Source organism: Myxine glutinosa, chromosome 1, assembly GCF_964187855.1.
Source record: "Myxine glutinosa chromosome 1, kmMyxGlut1.1, whole genome shotgun sequence".
Lineage (NCBI taxonomy): Eukaryota > Metazoa > Chordata > Myxini > Myxiniformes > Myxinidae > Myxine > Myxine glutinosa.
In genome coordinates, this window is record NC_136261.1 from 337958730 (window position 1) to 337981718 (window position 22989).

General features: G+C 40.4%; 1 protein-coding gene across 2 annotated transcripts in view; it reads right to left on the minus strand.

Moving 5' to 3' along the window:
* Positions 1 to 18431: 18431 nt before the first annotated feature.
* LOC137412532 (protein lin-7 homolog C-like) overlaps positions 18432 to 22989 on the minus strand; it is a 35985-nt gene continuing 31427 nt past the window's right edge. For both annotated transcript variants that reach the window (XM_078769817.1, XM_068097859.2), the window contains exons 5-6: positions 21606 to 21780; positions 18432 to 18884 (exon numbers count right to left, since the gene is read on the minus strand). In XM_078769817.1, coding sequence (XP_078625943.1) covers positions 21616 to 21780 — 165 coding nt within the window. In that variant the 3' untranslated portion in view covers positions 18432 to 18884; positions 21606 to 21615. The remainder of the gene's footprint in view (positions 18885 to 21605; positions 21781 to 22989) is intronic.

The window sequence follows — 22989 nt, forward strand, 5'->3', positions numbered from 1 at the left end:
ATCAGTTTGTCCCACTTATGTCAAGAATGAACGCTGCTCCAGACAGTCTCTTTAAGGTCATTCATTGTAACTGCTCCACTGCCTGCAAGACACTCCGCTGCTCTTGTAGATGATATGGACTACCATGCACTACTGCCTGTGGACCGTGCCAACTTGAAGAATGACAATCCACATAAGTTTATTCCAGAGGAGTCGGAGGATGACGATGAATAGCGACTAACTGTATAAGACAACAAATGCCTAATGGGCTGGTAAACCTGGCTTACTGGATTACCTGATTACTTTGTGCTTATTTAAGTAATTTTGATGATTTCCTGGGTGCCTTAAACCTAGGTATACACACTGAAAATATCTCTCTAGGTTGACTACTATTCGACAGAGCCATTTTAGTGGATCAGGATGTCACCTTGGGATGCCATCTTGGACCTGTCAATAAATAATTAACTGATGGTAATTTTATTGATTCAATTGGATTCCTTGGGCCCTAAAACCTAGGGTTAGACACCAAAACCACCTTTCTAGGTTGAATAATAATTGAGATATGGCCATTTTAAGCTTCCGGCGGCCATCTTGGACGCCATCTTGAAAATGACCCCTTTCCGGAAGTCAGATGTTACTAGATTTTTAGTATGTTATTTAGCATGCCCAATGGTACCAGAATCCATTGAAAAACCTTTTGTATCAATTTTTTGGGGGTTAGGTGAGTTTTTTTCGTATATTGACCCTGGTGTTGGGCTAGCGGTTAGGGTGCCGGCTTTAGAATCCTAGGTTCGAATCCCGGTCGATCGCTGAATTAACGCCAGGGGGGTTGACTCAGCCTGTCATCCTTCCGAGGTCGGCTAATTGAGTACCAGTTCACTGGTAATTCCCTGTTTGTCGTTAAAGGCGGAAAAAAGGGTTGGCGTCAGGAAGGGCATCCGGCCGTAAAACATTGCTTCAAAAAGGGGACCGAAAAACAACAACCACGGTTCCCGAAAAAGGCCAACCCCCGCTTTGCGGGGAAAAATGGCCTCTAAAGGTGGTTATTTTTAAAAAAATATATTGACCCTACTACAGCCATCTCGGTGAAAGTGAATGGAGAGATTACAGGAGAGAGATATCATGGTTTTTTTTTTTGTTTTTTTTGTAGACTGAATCGAGGCTCGTGAAAGAGCTAACATTTATTTCACAAACAAATCAACCAGACAAACAAAACACACAAAAAGAGGGAGCGGAAGACAAGATGGGGAGAGAAGGGGGAGCACACAAACCACAACATTTGAGAGCAGGGAGAAGTGTGGAAGGGAGAGGGCTCGGGGGCAGGAGGCGTGGGAAGGGGGGAGGGGGGGGGGAAGAGGTATAAAACACAAGGGGACCGAAATTAGCGGGGGTAGAAAAGATCAAGGTTTTGGATGGGGGAGGATAAGAGATGGTGGTGAACAGCTGTTTTAAAGACCTGGAGGGTGGAGTGGGATTGAAGAGAGTGAGGGAGTTTGATCCAGAGGTGGGAGAAAAGAGGAATGAAGGAGTGGTGAGCAGAAAGTCTTGATTTTGGCAGTTTAACCATAAGAGGGTTGCAGGCAGATCTTGTGCGACCTGTAGGAATATTTGGGGGACAGAGCCCAGAGAGAGCTGGGGGGGGCAAGGCCAGAGAGGAGTCGGTAGAAGACGGAAAGACCACCAACCTGCCTGCGGTGAGTGAGTGAAAGGCCCTTGGAGTTAGCTTCATCGCGGGAGATTCCAATGATTCTGAACGCTTGGGTTTCAACAGCGTGAAGACGAGCTAGGTGTGAGGCAGGAGCACCAGACCAGAGGGGAGAGCAGTATTCCATAGAGCTGCGGATGAAAGCCTTGTATGTGGTGAGGAGCTCAGGTGTGCCAAGGAAGGACTTCGCACGACGGAGGCTGCCCAGTCGGCGACTGGCTTTGGAGGCCAGATTTGAAATGTGGTTTTCCCAGGAAAGATCATGGCAAATAGTGAGACCCAAAAGCTTGAGTGACAGAACTTCTTGGAGAGGATTATTCAGAAAGTGGATGGGAGGGTTTTCCAGTCGGTCTTTTCGGAGAGACATCGTAAGAGTGTGAGATTTATCAGGATTGAAAGACATGTTCCATTTGTTTGCCCACTCTGTGATTTTGTCCAGGTCTGCAGAGAGTGAGGAGGCTGCAGACTGCCGATCTGAGGGATGAGGAATGGAGCGACAGAGAGTAGAGTCGTCAGCAAAGAGATAGAAAGGATTTTCAAGAGAGTCAGAGAGATCATTGATGAAGACCAGAAAAAGCACAGGGCCCAGAACACTACCTTGGGGAACTCCATCCTGAACAGGAAGAGGAGATGAGAGAAACCCATTCAGGGCCACACGTTGACTACGACCAGAGAGGAAGTCCGCCAGCCATGCGTGGAGATTTCCATGGATACCAAAGGAGGAGAGTTTAGTGAGCAGAGCGGAGTGCCAGACCGTATCGAAGGCATGTGAAATGTCAAGGGAGACAGCTCTAATTTCCTGTTTGGTGCTGAGGCCCTCCATCCATTGTTGAGAAAGCAGAAGCAGCATGTCCAGAGTAGAGTGACCAGGTCTGAAACCTAATTGATGATCAGAGATCAAGCCATTGGAGAAGAGGAAAGATTTCATATCTGAAGCAATGATAGATTCCATGACTTTGCTGATAATTGGGAGAAGGCTGATTGGTCTGTAGTTGCTAGGATCTGTTTTTGCACCTTTTTTGTGCAAAGCGGTGATGTTGGCTGATTTCCAAGCAGATGGCAAATGACCTTGAGCAAAAGAGACAGTGAAGAGAACAGAAAGAGGGAGTGAAAGAGCGGAAGAACATGATTTTAGGACCCGTGGGCTGATGCCGTCAGGACCAGTTGCAGAATCAGAGTCGAGGGTTGAAAGAAACTTTTGCACCTTGTCAGGAGGAAAGGACACAGAGTCCAGGAGCAGCTGGGTACGACTGGGTACGGTGGGTACAGAGAGGGATGGGTTTGGGACACAATATTTAGAGGCAAACAGAGTTGAGGCATTCAGCTTTTTCATGTGCGGAGTCAGCCGTTAAGCTGTTTGAGGTGAGGGAGGGGATGGAGGGGGAACAAACACCAGAAACAGATTTGACCAGACGCCACCAGGATTTGGAAGAGGGAGACAGATAAGAGAGTTCGGTCTTTAGAACGGTGAGATATTGTTTCCTGGCTCTCCTGAGGGTGGACACACACTTGTTTCGGGCTTTGTGACAGGAAATGAGATTTCCTTCCGTTGGATTTGCTTTCTAGGAGACGAAAGCAAGTTGTGTCAGGGCAACAGCCTCACCACAAGATTCCGTGTACCATGGACGGGAGGAAGGGTATGACAACTGAAGACGAGATGGGATAAATCTGTGCATGAGAGAGAGCAATTTACTTTGAAAGAATTCCCAGGATGAGTTGATGTCAGAGGCGGTAGAGATGGGAGACCAGTCCAGATGATTGATGGCTCCTTGAAGACCGTGCCAGTTGGCCTGAGTGAAATGCCAGACTCGTCGACGCTGAGGAGGCTCTCTGAGAATGGTCAGAGAGATGTCCACTTTGACAAGCACATGATCAGATGAGCCGATTGGAGCAGAAGAAGAGCAGCAGACATTTTCAGGGAAGTTAGTCATAACCAAATCCAGAAGAGAAGATGCTCCGTTGACTGAGATCCGGGTCGGGAAATTGACAGATTGTGTCAGTCCCAGTGAGTCGCAGAAGTCCTTTGCTGAAGAGCCATGGCTGGTGAGAGAGGTACCCACACCCAGCCAACTGGCATGGTGACAATTGAAATCACCACATATGAGGAAGAGAGAGTTGGGATGGGTAGATAGAAGTTGGTCCATATTATCAGACAGCGAGATGTAGATGGAGTCATCACTGTTTGGTGGACGGTACAACACACATATGAACAAAAGGTGGGAGCTAAGGGGAAGCCGTAGCCAAAGGTATTCCTGGGGGTGAGGTGGAGAGAGGGCAGTGGAGGGCGAGTGAGGAAGAGAGTTTTTTATAAAGATAGCAACCCCACCTCCAGGACGAGGCTCAGGTCTATCATACCGGAGGAGGGAGTAACCTGGGAGAGCTACCAAGGCATCAGAGACATCATGAAGGAAGAAAGTTTCTGTTAAGCAGATCACATCTGGTTTGTCAGAAGCAACCTGTATGAAGAGATCAGTCAAGTTTGAGCGAAGGCCCCGGATGTTTGATGTCCATACCGTTAATGAAGAGGAAGGGGGAGCCTCGGGTACAGAACAGGGGGGGGGGGGGGGGGGAAGGGGTAGGGTAAGATGTGGAAGAGGAGGAAGAGGTAGGGAGAGCTGTTGAAGGTGTGTCAGAGATTTCAGAATAGCTTGGAGAAAAGGAAGAATGGGGCGGACAAAAGGTTTGATGGAGATTGGGTGAGGCACAGTGAGGTGTTATTTGAGGAGGGTGAAGAGCGAGGCAGAAGGTTGGGGGAGATGAAGGTGAAAGTTGGAAGGGGGAAGAAGCAGGGAGGATGCTTTGAGGAGGAGGGGTGAGAGGGGAGTCTAGGAGGGGAGGAGCGAGGGAGAGTCTCGGAGGGGAGGGGTGTGGGGGGAGTTTAGGAGGGGAGGGGTGAGATTGGATTTTGAAAAGTGTACGATTCATGGCCGCCCGCCCCATTATCTGCATCACAAATTTCATTTTCTTAACATTTATCGAATGTTGCAGTCAGTTTGGATGCAACTTTGCGCTCAAGTGTTTCATTTTTGTAGGAAGAAACTGGTTAACGGGGAACAGCCGTTTGAAAAAGACAACACACAGCTGGCCCATCTACATTTGCTTAACGATGTTAGTCTTTATTTTGCGATAAAAGCCATGTGGTCATATTCTGTTCCCCACACAGCAGAAGTTAGGGTTTTACAATCGCTTCTGAGTCTGTCTAGGCCCTACGCATAACTTTTTTACTATTTCAACTTTTGACATCAAATTTTCATCAAACCATTATGAGAACGAGCAACGTTACCCTCCCTATGGGCGGGGCTTCCTCCCTATGGGCGGGGCTTCAATTGGGAGGCCCAAATGAAAAGGCAAAACGTTAGAAATTGAAGGCTTTTTTATTTTAAACGATTTATATAAACATCCGTTAAATCATATCACACGCAAATCATCAAAATCTAAACAGTATTTGTAGAATGTCAATAAAAGCCACATCACTGTTCATATCGGTAAATATTATTCCATCGTTTGGAAAAACAGGAAAAATTTTCCTAATTGGAAAAACAATATGGGCTATTTTACTCCAGGGGTCCCAGGAATACCCACCCAAAATTTCGTTGCGATCGGTTCAGCCGTTTTTGCGGTACCTGGGAACGGACGGATGGACATTTGGTCAATTATAGTAAGATAATTATTATTTAGGTCAACACTCTGAACGGCAAAGTCACATTGAGTAGAATTAGGCCTTCCACACCCATTCACCTTAGGCTGGTTAAAAAAATTTCCTGTTTATCATCGCCGCCCGCCCCATAAAAGTCATCCGCCCCAAAATTTTTTTTTTTTTTTTTTTGCTCGCGAAGTCAGTAAAATCCGTTCCCACTCAGTGGAACAGGTTCGAATTTTGTATGTGCTCGCGTACTGTCTGAGCCAAGTTACATGTGCTCGAACTTCGCCGATCTCCAGGAGACCAATGAGGCAAACGTCTTCAATAATGTCGACGCCAAAGCCAATCTCACATGCAACGATGCGACAGAGAAGCCATAGTACACGGCTGGCTATGAAGATGTGTGCTATTTGTGTGGCTGTGTTGAGGAGCTGAGTACCACAGATGAGTCATATCCTATATGCAGTACCTGCAGTAAGAGTCGTACTGCCGAGAAGAGGCCCACTCGGAAGTTCAAGAAGTAGTTGGTATTCTGAAGGAGAAGCCAAATATCATCGGCAAACGGGAGAGCCTCACGTGATAATTATTGCTGAGAATTCCTAGTCAAAAATTAAACGAGTGCTGCACTACATGTAGTAGTAGGTGATGATAGATAGATACATCTATGAGTGCTGTAATAGCAGTAGCTGCTGATAGATACATCTATGAGTGCTGTAATAGCAGTAGCTGCTGATAGATATACATCTATGAGTGCTATAATAGCAGTAGCTGCTGATAGATAGATACATTTATGAGTGCTATAATAGCAGTAGCTGCTGATAGATAGATACATCTATGAGTGCTATAATAGCAGTAGCTGCTGATAGATATACATCTATGAGTGCTATAATATCAGTAGCTGCTGATAGATAGATACATTTATGAGTGCTATAATAGCAGTAGCTGCTGATAGATACGTCTATGAGTGCTGTAATAGCAGTAGCTGCTGATAGATATACATCTATGAGTGCTGTAATAGCAGTAGCTGCTGATAGATATACATCTATGAGTGCTATAATATCAGTAGCTGCTGATAGATAGATACATCTATGAGTGCTATAATAGCAGTAGCTGCTGATAGATAGATACATCTATGAGTGCTGTAATAGCAGTAGCTGCTGATAGATACATCTATGAGTGCTGTAATAGCAGTAGCTGCTGATAGATACATCTATGAGTGCTGTAATAGCAGTAGCTGCTGATAGATATACATCTATGAGTGCTATAATAGCAGTAGCTGCTGATAGATATACATCTATGAGTGCTGTAATAGCAGTAGCTGCTGATAGATATACATCTGTGAGTGCTGTAATAGCAGTAGCTGCTGATAGATATACATCTATGAGTGCTATAATAGCAGTAGCTGCTGATAGATATACATCTATGAGTGCTGTAATAGCAGTAGCTGCTGATAGATATCCATCTGAGTGCTATAATAGCAGTAGCTGCTGAAAGATAGATACATCTATGAGTGCTATAATAGCAGTAGCTGCTGATAGATAGATACATCTATGAGTGCTATAATAGCAGTAGCTGCTGATATATAGATACATCTGTGAGTGCTATAATAGCAGTAGCTGCTGATATATAGATACATCTATGAGTGTTATAATAGCAGTAGCTGCTGATAGATACATCTATGAGTGCTGTAATAGCAGTAGCTGCTGATAGATATACATCTATGAGTGCTATAATAGCAGTAGCTGCTGATAGATAGATACATCTATGAGTGCTATAATAGCAGTAGCTGCTGATAGATAGATACATCTATGAGTGCTATAATAGCAGTAGCTGCTGATATACAGATACATCTATGAGTGCTACAATAGCAGTAGCTGCTGACATATAGATACATCTATGAGTGCTATAATAGCAGTAGCTGCTGATAGATAGATACATCTATGAGAGCTATAATAGCAGTAGCTGCTGATAGATAGATACATTTATGAGTGCTATAATAGCAGTAGCTGCTGATAGATAGATACATCTATGAGTGCTATAATAGCAGTAGCTGCTGATAGATAGATACATTTATGAGTGCTATAATAGCAGTAGCTGCTGATAGATAGATACATCTATGAGTGCTATAATAGCAGTAGCTGCTGATAGATATACATCTATGAGTGCTATAATATCAGTAGCTGCTGATAGATAGATACATTTATGAGTGCTATAATAGCAGTAGCTGCTGATAGATACGTCTATGAGTGCTGTAATAGCAGTAGCTGCTGATAGATATACATCTATGAGTGCTGTAATAGCAGTAGCTGCTGATAGATATACATCTATGAGTGCTATAATATCAGTAGCTGCTGATAGATAGATACATCTATGAGTGCTATAATAGCAGTAGCTGCTGATAGATAGATACATCTATGAGTGCTGTAATAGCAGTAGCTGCTGATAGATACATCTATGAGTGCTGTAATAGCAGTAGCTGCTGATAGATACATCTATGAGTGCTGTAATAGCAGTAGCTGCTGATAGATATACATCTATGAGTGCTATAATAGCAGTAGCTGCTGATAGATATACATCTATGAGTGCTGTAATAGCAGTAGCTGCTGATAGATATACATCTGTGAGTGCTGTAATAGCAGTAGCTGCTGATAGATATACATCTATGAGTGCTATAATAGCAGTAGCTGCTGATAGATATCCATCTGAGTGCTATAATAGCAGTAGCTGCTGAAAGATAGATACATCTATGAGTGCTATAATAGCAGTAGCTGCTGATAGATAGATACATCTATGAGTGCTATAATAGCAGTAGCTGCTGATATATAGATACATCTGTGAGTGCTATAATAGCAGTAGCTGCTGATATATAGATACATCTATGAGTGTTATAATAGCAGTAGCTGCTGATAGATACATCTATGAGTGCTGTAATAGCAGTAGCTGCTGATAGATATACATCTATGAGTGCTATAATAGCAGTAGCTGCTGATAGATAGATACATCTATGAGTGCTATAATAGCAGTAGCTGCTGATAGATAGATACATCTATGAGTGCTATAATAGCAGTAGCTGCTGATATACAGATACATCTATGAGTGCTACAATAGCAGTAGCTGCTGACATATAGATACATCTATGAGTGCTATAATAGCAGTAGCTGCTGATAGATAGATACATCTATGAGAGCTATAATAGCAGTAGCTGCTGATATATAGATACATCTATGAGTGCTATAATAGCAGTAGCTGCTGATAGAGAGATACATCTATGAGTGCTATAATAGCAGTAGCTGCTGATATATAGATACATCTATGAGTGCTATAATAGCAGTAGCTGCTGATAGATAGATACATCTATGAGTGCTACAATAGCAGTAGCTGCTGATAGATAGATACGTCAATGAGTGCTATAATAGCAGTAGCTGCTGATAGTTAGATACATCTATGAGTGCTACAATAGCAGTAGCTGCTGATAGATACATCTATGAGCAGTAGCTGCTGATAGATAGATACATCTATGAGCAGTCGCTGCTGATAGATAGATACATATATGAGTGCTATAATATCAGTAGCTGCTGATAGATAGATACATCTATGAGTGCTATAATAGCAGTAACTGCTGATAGATAGATACATCTATGAGTGCTATAATAGCAGTAGCTGCTGATAGATAGATACATCTATGAGTGCTATAATAGCAGTATCTGCTGATATATAGATACATCTATGAGTGCTATAATAGCAGTAGCTGCTGATAGATAGATACATGTATGAGTGCTATAATAGCAGTAGCTGCTGATATATAGATACATCTATGAGTGCTATAATAGCAGTAGCTGCTGATAGATAGATACATCTATGAGTGCTACAATAGCAGTAGCTGCTGATAGATAGATACGTCTATGAGTGCTATAATAGCAGTAGCTGCTGATAGTTAGATACATCGATGAGTGCTACAATAGCAGTAGCTGCTGATATATAGATACATCTATGAGTGCTATAATAGCAGTAGCTGCTGATAGATAGATACATCTATGAGCAGTAGCTGCTGATAGATACATCTATGAGCAGTAGCTGCTGATAGATAGATACATCTATGAGCAGTAGCTGCTGATAGATAGATACATCGATGAGCAGTAGCTGCTGATAGATAGATACATATATGAGTGCTATAATATCAGTAGCTGCTGATAGATAGATACATCTATGAGTGCTATAATAGCAGTAGCTGCTGATAGATAGATACATCTATGAGTGCTATAATAGCAGTAGCTGCTGATAGATACATCTATGAGTGCTATAATAGCAGTAGCTGCTGATAGATAGATACATCTATGAGTGCTATAATAGCAGTAGCTGCTGATAGATAGATACATCTATGAGTGCTATAATAGTAGTAGCTGCTGATATATAGATACATCTATGAGTGCTATAATAGCAGTAGCTGCTGATATATAGATACATCTATGAGTGTTATCATAGCAGTAGCTGCTGATATATAGATACATCTATGAGTGCGATAATAGCAGTAGCTGCTGATATATAGATACATCTATGAGTGCTACAATAGCAGTAGCTGCTGATAGTTAGATACATCTATGAGTGCTATAATAGCAGTAGCTGCTGATAGATAGATACATCTATGAGCAGTAGCTGCTGATAGATAGATACATCTATCTATGAGCAGTAGCTGCTGATAGATAGATACATATATGAGTGCTATAATAGCAGTAGCTGCTGATAGATAGATACATCTATGAGTGCTATAATATCAGTAGCTGCTGATATATAGATACATCTATGAGTGCTATCATAGCAGTAGCTGCTGATATATAGATACATCTATGAGTGCTATAATAGCAGTAGCTGCTGATATATAGATACATCTATGAGTGTTATCATAGCAGTAGCTGCTGATATATAGATACATCTATGAGTGCGATAATAGCAGTAGCTGCTGATATATAGATACATCTATGAGTGCTACAATAGCAGTAGCTGCTGATAGTTAGATACATCTATGAGTGCTATAATAGCAGTAGCTGCTGATAGATAGATACATCTATGAGCAGTAGCTGCTGATAGATAGATACATCTATCTATGAGCAGTAGCTGCTGATAGATAGATACATATATGAGTGCTATAATAGCAGTAGCTGCTGATAGATAGATACATCTATGAGTGCTATAATATCAGTAGCTGCTGATATATAGATACATCTATGAGTGCTATCATAGCAGTAGCTGCTGATATATAGATACATCGATGAGTGCTATAATAGCAGTAGCTGCTGATATATAGATACATCTATGAGTGCTATAATAGCAGTAGCTGCTGATAGATACATCTATGAGTGCTATAATAGCAGTAGCTGCTGATAGATAGATACATCTATGAGTGCTATAATATCAGTAGCTGCTGATATATAGATACATCTATGAGTGCTATAATAGCAGTAGCTGCTGATATATAGATACATCGATGAGTGCTATAATAGCAGTAGCTGCTGATATATAGATACATCTATGAGTGCTATAATAGCAGTAGCTGCTGATATATAGATACATCTATGAGTGCTACAATAGCAGTAGCTGCTGATAGATAGATACGTCAATGAGTGCTATAATAGCAGTAGCTGCTGATAGTTAGATACATCTATGAGTGCTACAATAGCAGTAGCTGCTGATAGATACATCTATGAGCAGTAGCTGCTGATAGATAGATACATATATGAGTGCTATAATATCAGTAGCTGCTGATAGATAGATACATCTATGAGTGCTATAATAGCAGTAGCTGCTGATAGATAGATACATCTATGAGTGCTATAATAGCAGTAGCTGCTGATAGATAGATACATCTATGAGTGCTATAATATCAGTAGCTGCTGACAGATGGATACATCTATGAGCAGTAGCTGCTGATAGATAGATACATCTATGAGCAGTCGCTGCTGATAGATAGATACATATATGAGTGCTATAATATCAGTAGCTGCTGATAGATAGATACATCTATGAGTGCTATAATAGCAGTAACTGCTGATAGATAGATACATCTATGAGTGCTATAATAGCAGTAGCTGCTGATAGATAGATACATCTATGAGTGCTATAATAGCAGTATCTGCTGATATATAGATACATCTATGAGTGCTATAATAGCAGTAGCTGCTGATAGATAGATACATGTATGAGTGCTATAATAGCAGTAGCTGCTGATATATAGATACATCTATGAGTGCTATAATAGCAGTAGCTGCTGATAGATAGATACATCTATGAGTGCTACAATAGCAGTAGCTGCTGATAGATAGATACGTCTATGAGTGCTATAATAGCAGTAGCTGCTGATAGTTAGATACATCGATGAGTGCTACAATAGCAGTAGCTGCTGATATATAGATACATCTATGAGTGCTATAATAGCAGTAGCTGCTGATAGATAGATACATCTATGAGCAGTAGCTGCTGATAGATACATCTATGAGCAGTAGCTGCTGATAGATAGATACATCTATGAGCAGTAGCTGCTGATAGATAGATACATCGATGAGCAGTAGCTGCTGATAGATAGATACATATATGAGTGCTATAATATCAGTAGCTGCTGATAGATAGATACATCTATGAGTGCTATAATAGCAGTAGCTGCTGATAGATAGATACATCTATGAGTGCTATAATAGCAGTAGCTGCTGATAGATACATCTATGAGTGCTATAATAGCAGTAGCTGCTGATAGATAGATACATCTATGAGTGCTATAATAGCAGTAGCTGCTGATAGATAGATACATCTATGAGTGCTATAATAGTAGTAGCTGCTGATATATAGATACATCTATGAGTGCTATAATAGCAGTAGCTGCTGATATATAGATACATCTATGAGTGTTATCATAGCAGTAGCTGCTGATATATAGATACATCTATGAGTGCGATAATAGCAGTAGCTGCTGATATATAGATACATCTATGAGTGCTACAATAGCAGTAGCTGCTGATAGTTAGATACATCTATGAGTGCTATAATAGCAGTAGCTGCTGATAGATAGATACATCTATGAGCAGTAGCTGCTGATAGATAGATACATCTATCTATGAGCAGTAGCTGCTGATAGATAGATACATATATGAGTGCTATAATAGCAGTAGCTGCTGATAGCTAGATACATCTATGAGTGCTATAATATCAGTAGCTGCTGATATATAGATACATCTATGAGTGCTATCATAGCAGTAGCTGCTGATATATAGATACATCTATGAGTGCTATAATAGCAGTAGCTGCTGATATATAGATACATCTATGAGTGTTATCATAGCAGTAGCTGCTGATATATAGATACATCTATGAGTGCGATAATAGCAGTAGCTGCTGATATATAGATACATCTATGAGTGCTACAATAGCAGTAGCTGCTGATAGTTAGATACATCTATGAGTGCTATAATAGCAGTAGCTGCTGATAGATAGATACATCTATGAGCAGTAGCTGCTGATAGATAGATACATCTATCTATGAGCAGTAGCTGCTGATTGATAGATACATATATGAGTGCTATAATAGCAGTAGCTGCTGATAGATAGATACATCTATGAGTGCTATAATATCAGTAGCTGCTGATATATAGATACATCTATGAGTGCTATCATAGCAGTAGCTGCTGATATATAGATACATCGATGAGTGCTATAATAGCAGTAGCTGCTGATATATAGATACATCTATGAGTGCTATAATAGCAGTAGCTGCTGATAGATACATCTATGAGTGCTATAATAGCAGTAGCTGCTGATAGATAGATACATCTATGAGTGCTATAATATCAGTAGCTGCTGATATATAGATACATCTATGAGTGCTATAATAGCAGTAGCTGCTGATATATAGATACATCTATGAGTGCTATAATAGCAGTAGCTGCTGATAGATAGATACATCTATGAGAGCTATAATAGCAGTAGCTGCTGATATATAGATACATCTATGAGTGCTATAATAGCAGTAGCTGCTGATAGAGAGATACATCTATGAGTGCTATAATAGCAGCAGCTGCTGATATACAGATACATCTATGAGTGCTATAATAGCAGTAGCTGCTGATAGATAGATACATCTATGAGTGCTACAATAGCAGTAGCTGCTGATATATAGATACATCTATGAGTGCTATAATAGCAGTAGCTGCTGATAGATAGATACATACATGAGCAGTAACTGCTGATAGATAGATACATCTATGAGCAGTAGCTGCTGATAGATAGATACATCTATGAGTGCTATAATAGCAGTAGCTGCTGATAGATAGATACATCTATGAGTGCTATAATAGCAGTAGCTGCTGATAGATAGATACATCTATGAGTGCTATAATAGCAGTAGCTGCTGATAGTTAGATACATCTATGAGTGCTACAATAGCAGTAGCTGCTGATATATAGATACATCTATGAGTGCTATAATAGCAGTAGCTGCTGATAGATAGATACATCTATGAGTGCTATAATAGCAGTAGCTGCTGATAGATACATCCATGAGCAGTAGCTGCTGATAGATAGATACATATATGAGCAGTAGCTGCTGATAGATAGATACATCTATGAGCAGTAGCTGCTGATAGATAGATACATCTATGAGCAGTAGCTGCTGATAGATAGATACATCTATGAGTGCTATAATAGCAGTAGCTGCTGATAGATAGATACATTTATGAGTGCTATAATAGCAGTAGCTGCTGATAGATAGATACATCTATGAGTGCTATAATAGCAGGAGCTGCTGAAAGATAAGATACATCTATGAGTGCTATAATAGCAGTAGCTGCTGATAGTTAGATACATCTATGAGTGCTACAATAGCAGTAGCTGCTGATATATAGATACATCTATGAGTGCTATAATAGCAGTAGCTGCTGATAGATAGATACATCTCTGAGTGCTATAATAGCAGTAGCTGCTGATAGATACATCTATGAGCAGTAGCTGCTGATAGATAGATACATCTATGAGCAGTAGCTGCTGATAGATAGATACATCTATGAGCAGTAGCTGCTGATAGATAGATACATCTATGAGTGCTATAATATCAGTAGCTGCTAATATATAGATACATCTATGAGTGCTATAATATCAGTAGCTGCTGATAGATAGATACATCTATGAGTGCTATAATAGCAGTAGCTGCTGATATATAGATACATCTATGAGTGCTATAATAGCAGTAGCTGCTGATAGATAGATACATCTATGAGTGCTATAATAGCAGTAGCTGCTGATAGATAGATACATCTATGAGTGCTATAATAGCAGTAGCTGCTGATAGATAGATACATCTATGAGTGCTATAATAGCAGTATCTGCTGATATATAGATACATCTATGAGTGCTATCATAGCAGTAGCTGCTGATAGATAGATACATGTATGAGTGCTATAATAGCAGTAGCTGCTGATATATAGATACATCTATGAGTGCTATAATAGCAGTAGCTGCTGATAGATAGATACGTCTATGAGTGCTATAATAGCAGTAGCTGCTGATAGATAGATACATCTATGAGTGCTACAATAGCAGTAGCTGCTGATATATAGATACATCTATGAGCAGTAGCTGCTGATAGATACATCCTTGAGCAGTAGCTGCTGATAGATAGATACATCCATGAGCAGTAGCTGCTGATAGATAGATACATCTATGAGTAGTAGCTGCTGATAGATAGATACATCTATGAGCAGTAGCTGCTGATAGATAGATACATCTATGAGTGCTATAATAGCAGTAGCTGCTGATAGATAGATACATCTATGAGTGCTATAATAGCAGTAGCTGCTGATAGATAGATACATCTATGAGTGCTATAATAGCAGGAGCTGCTGATAGATAGATACATCTATGAGTGCTATAATAGCAGTAGCTGCTGATAGTTAGATACATCTATGAGTGCTACAATAGCAGTAGCTGCTGATATATAGATACATCTATGAGTGCTATAATAGCAGTAGCTGCTGATAGATAGATACATCTATGAGCAGTAGCTGCTGATAGATAGATACATCTATGAGTGCTATAATAGCAGTAGCTGCTGATAGATAGATACATCTATGAGCAGTAGCTGCTGATGGATAGATACATCTTTGAGCAGTAGCTGCTGATAGATACATCCATGAGCAGTAGCTGCTGATAGATAGATACATCTATGAGTAGTAGCTGCTGATAGATAGATACATCTATGAGCAGTAGCTGCTGATAGATAGATACATCTATGAGCAGTAGCTGCTGATAGATAGATACATCTATGAGTGCTATAATAGCAGTAGCTGCTGATAGATAGATACATTTATGAGTGCTATAATAGCAGTAGCTGCTGATAGATAGATACATCTATGAGTGCTATAATAGCAGTAGCTGCTGATAGATAGATACATCTATGAGTGCTATTATAGCAGTAGCTGCTGATAGATAGATACATCTATGAGTGCTATAATAGCAGTAGCTGCTGATAGATAGATACATCTATAAGTGCTATAATAGCAGTAGCTGCTGATAGATAGATACATCTATGAGTGCTCTAATAGCAGGAGCTGCTGATAGATATTCATCTATGAGTGCTGTAATAGCAGTAGCTGCTGATATATAGATACATCTATGAGTGCTATAATAGCAGTAGCTGCTGATATATAGATACATCTATGACTGCTATAATAGCAGTAGCTGCTGATAGATAGATACATCTATGAGTGCTATTATAGCAGTAGCTGCTGATAGATAGATACATCTATGAGTGCTATAATAGCAGTAGCTGCTGATAGATAGATACATCTATGAGTGCTATGATAGCAGTAGCTGCTGATAGATAGATACATCTATGAGTGCTATAATAGCAGTAGCTGCTGATAGATAGATACATCTATGAGTGCTATAATAGCAGTAGCTGCTGATAGATAGATGTATAAACGCGAATCAGACATCCTTTTGATGTGGTTTATGTCTTCTTCCATGTCTGCCAAACTGCTCAATATGCATGTACCGGTACCATGAAGTGATATTTCGTGGCGAGGAATTCTAGTCAAATATGTATGAATGTGATGGCAATAGCTGCTGATAGATACATGTATGGCAACAGGACATTATTCTTAAAAGCCGAAGTTTTTGGTCTTCCATTGTTATATGTATCAGCAAATATTAAAAGTAAACAGAACTCAATTTGACATAGGTTTCTTTATTTGAATCGTATCAGTGCGTACATACGAAGGTGTACTAGTTTAGAAATCATAACATGATTCATCATGTATGTCCGATCAAGTATATTTAAGAAAAAAAAACATTGTGCGTTGAATAATCCATTAAAATTTCACTGAAAAAAAACAAAACAAAAACCTCCCGCCCTACCCACTTCTTTGAAAAAAAGTGATGATAAACAGGAAAAAAAATTTAACCAGCCTTAGCACTGCACAAGATGGCAGATTTAAAAAACTTTTTAAAATCGCTTCCATGTTTATTTATTTACCATTGGGCTTCAATGTTTGTTTCGTGTCTATCAGAATGTTTTTCACCATTTGAGCTTTTGGCAAAGTTTTCAACAAACCTTTTATGAGAACATGGAAAACATGAAATAATAATAAAGTTCATAAAACATTTCCCCACACAGTCTGAAGAAACAAGGACATGGACATGGACTGTGAGCAGCAAATTTGATTGGGTGAGATGACATAAAATACCGTGTTATTTAGTTCAAGTAGTGTTAAACAGAAGGGTTGTGAAAGTGCCAAAAAGGCAATTTGTGTTCTGCAGTGTTCAAGTATATAATTTAATCTAAATAAAAGATTTTATAAGTTGTGGAATAAAAACACTTTTCTGGAAGTTCACCGCCGTTGACGCAGCGTCTATTACACCACCTTATTTAACATGTTACATTAGTTCTTCATGCCTGTTGTTTGTGTCCTTCATCTTAAAAACAGGTTTCCTGTTTGGAACGATTTTCAATTTTTTGTTTACTGCCAGAGGTTCACTGGCAATTTAAAATTCACTTTTTCCAAAAAAAATTAAAAAGTAAATCCTTTCCAAAAAAAAACAACAAATCACTGCGCATCTCGGATCAGGATAAATTCAGACAAAGTACTAATACATGGCAAGTTTTCCACCGATTCATGTTAAAATATAATTGAATTGAAATTAAAATACAAACCAATGTTTGTCGAGAAAGTGAACCTCAAGTCCTCTTTTTGCTTAAAGTGCATGGCACAAGTTCTTTTGCTTTTTTCCGTCAAATTTAGTTCAATAACAAAGGGGATGCAGATGGGCTTTGCATTTTCACATGCTTTCTAGTTTATTTTTGTCATAGGCTACACCGACAAGACTGGTATTGATGCTGCTTCCTTTGATTAATGTCTTAATTTTTAAAAAAATAAAAAAATAGGTAGCCAGAGAAGAGGAAACTTCCTCAATTGCCCTGATGAGTGCGGAGAGAAGCGATGTCATAGAGAAGATGTCGCTAGTACAGAGTGCTCTGGGAAGTGACCACTTCCCCCAATCTCAGTGACTTTGTGTGAAAGTTCATGTCTAGTGTTCCACATGTATCTGACTGCATGTGTATGATTTGTGTCACAAACAGTGATGCAACGAGCCTTGGTAAATCCCCCCCCCCCCCCCCCCCCAAAAAAAAACCGGAAAAGCTCAAGGAGGGATTTATACTGATATCACCAAGCCGGAAAGGGCAGAGAGAGATAATGTATTTTTACTTTAATTTAAATAAAGTTATACGATTTGAACCTGGGAATCCCATCATGATGAGCTAGCCATGTGCTCAGATGGGGACATCTTGCTCTTCCATTTAAAAAGGGGGAAAGAAAAGGACCATTTCACATACAGGTTTCCTAATCAATACTCGGTCCTTGGAGCTGTTTTGGAGCGATTCATTTTTGCTCTTATTTGGTAAAATTTTAAATATTGAGATCTGTACATTAGCATTTATTTGCCTTCAAACTTCAAATCACTTTCAAGACAACCTCACCTCCAGACCCCCACCCCTTCACACACACGCACCAAGAAAAAACAGTCTTGCAAACTTAAATGCTAACGGGTCGTATTCCAAGAAAGGCTAACATTTCCTTGATTCCATAACAGCCTTTATTGTGCGTGATGCAATGAAAACATAGCTTTTATTCCATGACATCGATGGGAAGTACAGCATCCAAACAAATGTCAAATACGAATGGTACCCAATATTTCACTTATGTACAAAGTATGTTACAGGTTCCCACTGTCCAACAAATCAAGCCAAAAGTAAAAACAGCCAGCCTCAACTAATGTGGGAATATCTTATTAACTTAAAAATGAAAACATTAGACCACAGTGGTATGTCTGCATATGGTAATATAAAAAGTGTTTTGAAGCTATACAACGTTTGTCTAATGGATATAAACATAAATCGGTGGATTCGAGATTAACTAATTACAGCTTCACTGGATTTATGGAATTTTAAAAGAATATCCTCATGCTTGCATTTTGGGAATGATTTCAAAACGGCTCAGAAGTCTCACCTTCAATTTCCTGCATCCTGAAAAACAGAGTTTGAAAGGGGTTGCATTTTATCCATTATACACGTTGTCCATAAAATCCTTGTGCAACTTTGAACCTTCATAAAACTTTTGATTGGTATGAACCACCTTTAGAGGCAATTTTTCCCCACAGAGCAGGGTTGGCCTTTTTCGGGCACCGTGGTACCTTTTTTGAAGCAATGTTTTATGGCCGGATGCCCTTCCTGCCACCAACCCTGTGAGTCGCCTCTTGCGACACACAGGGAATTACCAGTGAACTGGTACTCAATTTGCCAACCTCCGAAGGATGACAGGCTGTCAACCCCCTGGTGTTAATTCAGCGATCGAACGGGATTCGAACGGGATTCGAACCCAGGATCCTAGGATCCCAAGCCGGCACCCTAACCACTAAGCAAACACCAGATTGGTATATGAATGAATGAATGAATGATCGTTTTAAGGCCATTTTCCCCGCTAGAGCGGGGGTTAGCCTTGCGGGCCCCATGACAATCATGGTTCCCTGTTTGAGGCAATGTTTTTATGGCCTGATGCGCTTCCTGATGCCAACCCTTGGTCACGCTCTTCGATGCGCAGGGATACGGTGTACCTATTCTAAATCGGGGTACACACCGGGATCATTCATCCCAGCAAGCTGGTACTCAATTTGCCGACCTCGGAAGGATGACAGGCTGAGTCAACCCCCCTGGCGTTAATTTAGCGATCGACCGGGATTCGAACCCAGGATCCCAAGTCTGCACCCTAACCACTAAACCAACACCAGGTATATGAAAGCATAACTCATCAGGTTATGTTAATATTAATGTGAATGTTGTTATTGGTGTTGGTAAATCCACAATTACCCTGGGTTTATTGACGAATTAACATTTTCTGATGGGGCAACTTCTACATCAGCGATAAAAAGTCAACCACCACAATTACCGGAATTTGGTTCCCGATCTACGACGATTAAATCGTTCACACATCACCTTGTACCAGCAAGACTGTGCACCTTGCCACTGTGCTTCGAATGGGCGATGGTTCTTGAATGCCGTCTTCCCAGACATATGGATAGGTAGAGATGGACCAAATGGACCACATCGTTCATCTGACCTTGTCCCCATTGGTCTACATTTTATGGAGCCATGTAAAACTGTTGTTTACTCATCAAAACCACATTCTTTGGATAAACTTGGGGCTATGATAACAAATGACATTCATTCAATTAAATACCCAGCAGCAACTGGAGAACGATTTCAAATTGGAAAAATCGGATCGAACGATGTATGACGAAACATGGTGGTGATGTTGAGGCCTAAAAATTACAACCATTTTGAGTAAAAACTTTATGACTCATACTTTCATGCACCATTTACGGTTTATTTACATCAAATGTAAAGTTCAGAGTTGCACAAGGACTTTACAGACATCCTTCCTCATATTAGTGTACAAAAGGCCTTTACAACAAAAGATTAGGTAGAATATATTATATATAAAAATAAATAAAGCCTGACCAACCAAGTATAACTAAGCATCAAAACTTCATGCTGATTACAATAGTCCTGAGTATAAAACGAACAGCTGCCATAATCCACACACCATTCTAGCACTCGTCAATCTGTTATTCCCAAGGGAAACACAGGGAATGGATGTAAAAGCTGTGTTGAAATTTGACTATTCTTTGTCGTGTTCATGTAAATATCTAATACCTGTATCAAGTACTCGGATATCTAAGAGCCTATAATGTAAGCACATGGAAAGGTCATAAGAGATAAACATCAGCCTGGCGATCACAGTATGAGTGAAGAAGAAACACCCAAGTGTGCAGGAGGTAGACAGCTCTGTCGTAAATGTTCCAAAACATCGTTTTCCAATATTTTCCGTGCTTAACCTTCCGTCAATCTTCGGATGCAAGGGTCTTAAACTTTGACCAACACGGGTGTTCGAGATTATTTTTCTTCTTGAGCCAAAGGATTTAGCGCTCCCACTACACTGGAATCCCAACAATGACTAATAATCGGGCAACCAATTAAATTCCACCTGCGTTATAGTACACACAGGTATAGGCCTCATCGAGCACCAACATAATCCACCACCATACTTGCAAACTGTGCAGAAACCTTTTATCCAAAGTGTTTGGAAGATCCAATACGACATCTTATCCTGAGAGTTTATCATCATGGAGAAATGGCGCAAATCACGTAATTGTGTGTAGCAAATGGTAAGAAAGGCCAAACCATACCAAAGACTAACAGTTATTGTCCATAACAAATTACCATCACAATAACAAATAACCTTGTTATTGTCCATTAATTACCTTGGCCAAAGGTGGACCGAGGTTATGTTTTAAGTCCCGTCTGTATGTCTGCGAATAGGATATCTCAAAGTTATGGACGTATTCAGACGAAACTTAGTGGACAGGTTGGGCGTGACAAGCACGAATAGATTAGATGTTGGTGAAGATCCGGATGCAGATCCAGCCCATCAGTGGGATACAAAATGTAAACTGTTCAGCCTGGTAGATGTACGCGCTCTACCGAGCGCCGGTCTAGTTCCACATTATTTTTATTTTTTATTTTTTATTTTTCGCTTGCAAGAAGACTTTGAAGTAATATACACGATTATTTTCTCATGTCGTGTTTGGTCAATGTACTTCTGCATCAATTGGCTACCAATTGTTACTCAGCAACGAGCCTATTTGCATATTGAAAGCAAATTGGTACAGACACCACCACCAGTCCTACCTTGGGGTAATCAATGACTGTTCGTAATCTGCTGATTCCGTGCTACCCGCATCTTCTCAAAGCGGGCCTCCATCTCCTCGAGGACTTTTGGCGTGTAGCGCACAACGAGCTTCACAGAGCTCTCTGCCTGCTTTAGCAGCTCCACCGCCCGCTCGTGCTGCTCTCCCTCCACACTCTGAAAGGCCAACATCCCCAATAGTGCAAGCTTGACCGACACCAACAGAAGCAACCACAACCATAGCCGACCAATACCTTGCACCAGTCTGAACACAACAAAGAGAAATCATTTGACACGGTATTTTTCACGTTTAGATGTCGGGCCGTGATGCTTCCAACACACCAAGTTTGTGCAACAAAAATAATCTGCCTTTTCATTACTACATCACATCACCAGCTTTCCCATTGATGTTTCTCAGCAATCTGTAAATTCTAACATCCAATATGTTGTCTTAAATCAGCACAGACTTAACAAAAATCAGACTGCAGGTGGTTGTTCAAATCGACAGTTGACCTCCATCTCAGGCCATTCTCCATCCCTAATCATCTTTTATATCCTTATTAAGTCTCCCCAACCTCTCCCCCATCTATTTCCAAGTTACTACATTTCCTTCCGTCTTTTTCCTCCCTCATCCGTTCATCCCATTGTTGCATCCATGTGTTAGCCTAATGCCTCACTGCCAATACATTGCCTTCTCAACTCTATCACATCACTGTCACATAAGCCTGGATTTTATATTTAACAAGAAAGGTGGTGGAACCCTGGTGTTGGGCTAGCGGCTAGGGTGCCGGCTTAGGATCCTAGGATCCTGGGTTCGAATCCCGGTCGATCGCTGCATTAACGCCAGGGGGGTTGACTCAGCCTGTCATCCTTCCGAGGTCGGCTAATTGAGTACCAGTTCACTGGTAATTCCCTGTTTGTCGTTAAAGGCGGCAAAAAGGGTTGGCGTCAGGAAGGGCATCCGGCCGTAAAACATTGCTTCAAAAAGGGGAGCAAAAAACAACAACAACCACGGTTCCCGAAAAAGGCCAACCCCCGCTTTGCGGGGAAAAATGGCCTCTAAAGGTGGTTATTTATATTTATTATAAGAAAGGCCAATAAGAGATTGCAGACCCTTGCCAGTACGTGTTTTTAGTGCTATTGTGTTAAAACAAATATGGCGGCCGAACCACGCAACCTCACGAGTTCCTCTGAGTCGATGGATTCTTCGAAGACGTCATTATTTTTTTTCTTCATTTTATCCCCAATTAAGCTCAATAAATTTAATCTCGATCGATGAAGTTTTGTACTTGTTGAATTATGACGTCATAATGGAGGCCCCTATGACATCATCATTAACATGTTATTCCCAGTGGAGAGTTCTTTACAATGAGCCATGTCTCAATT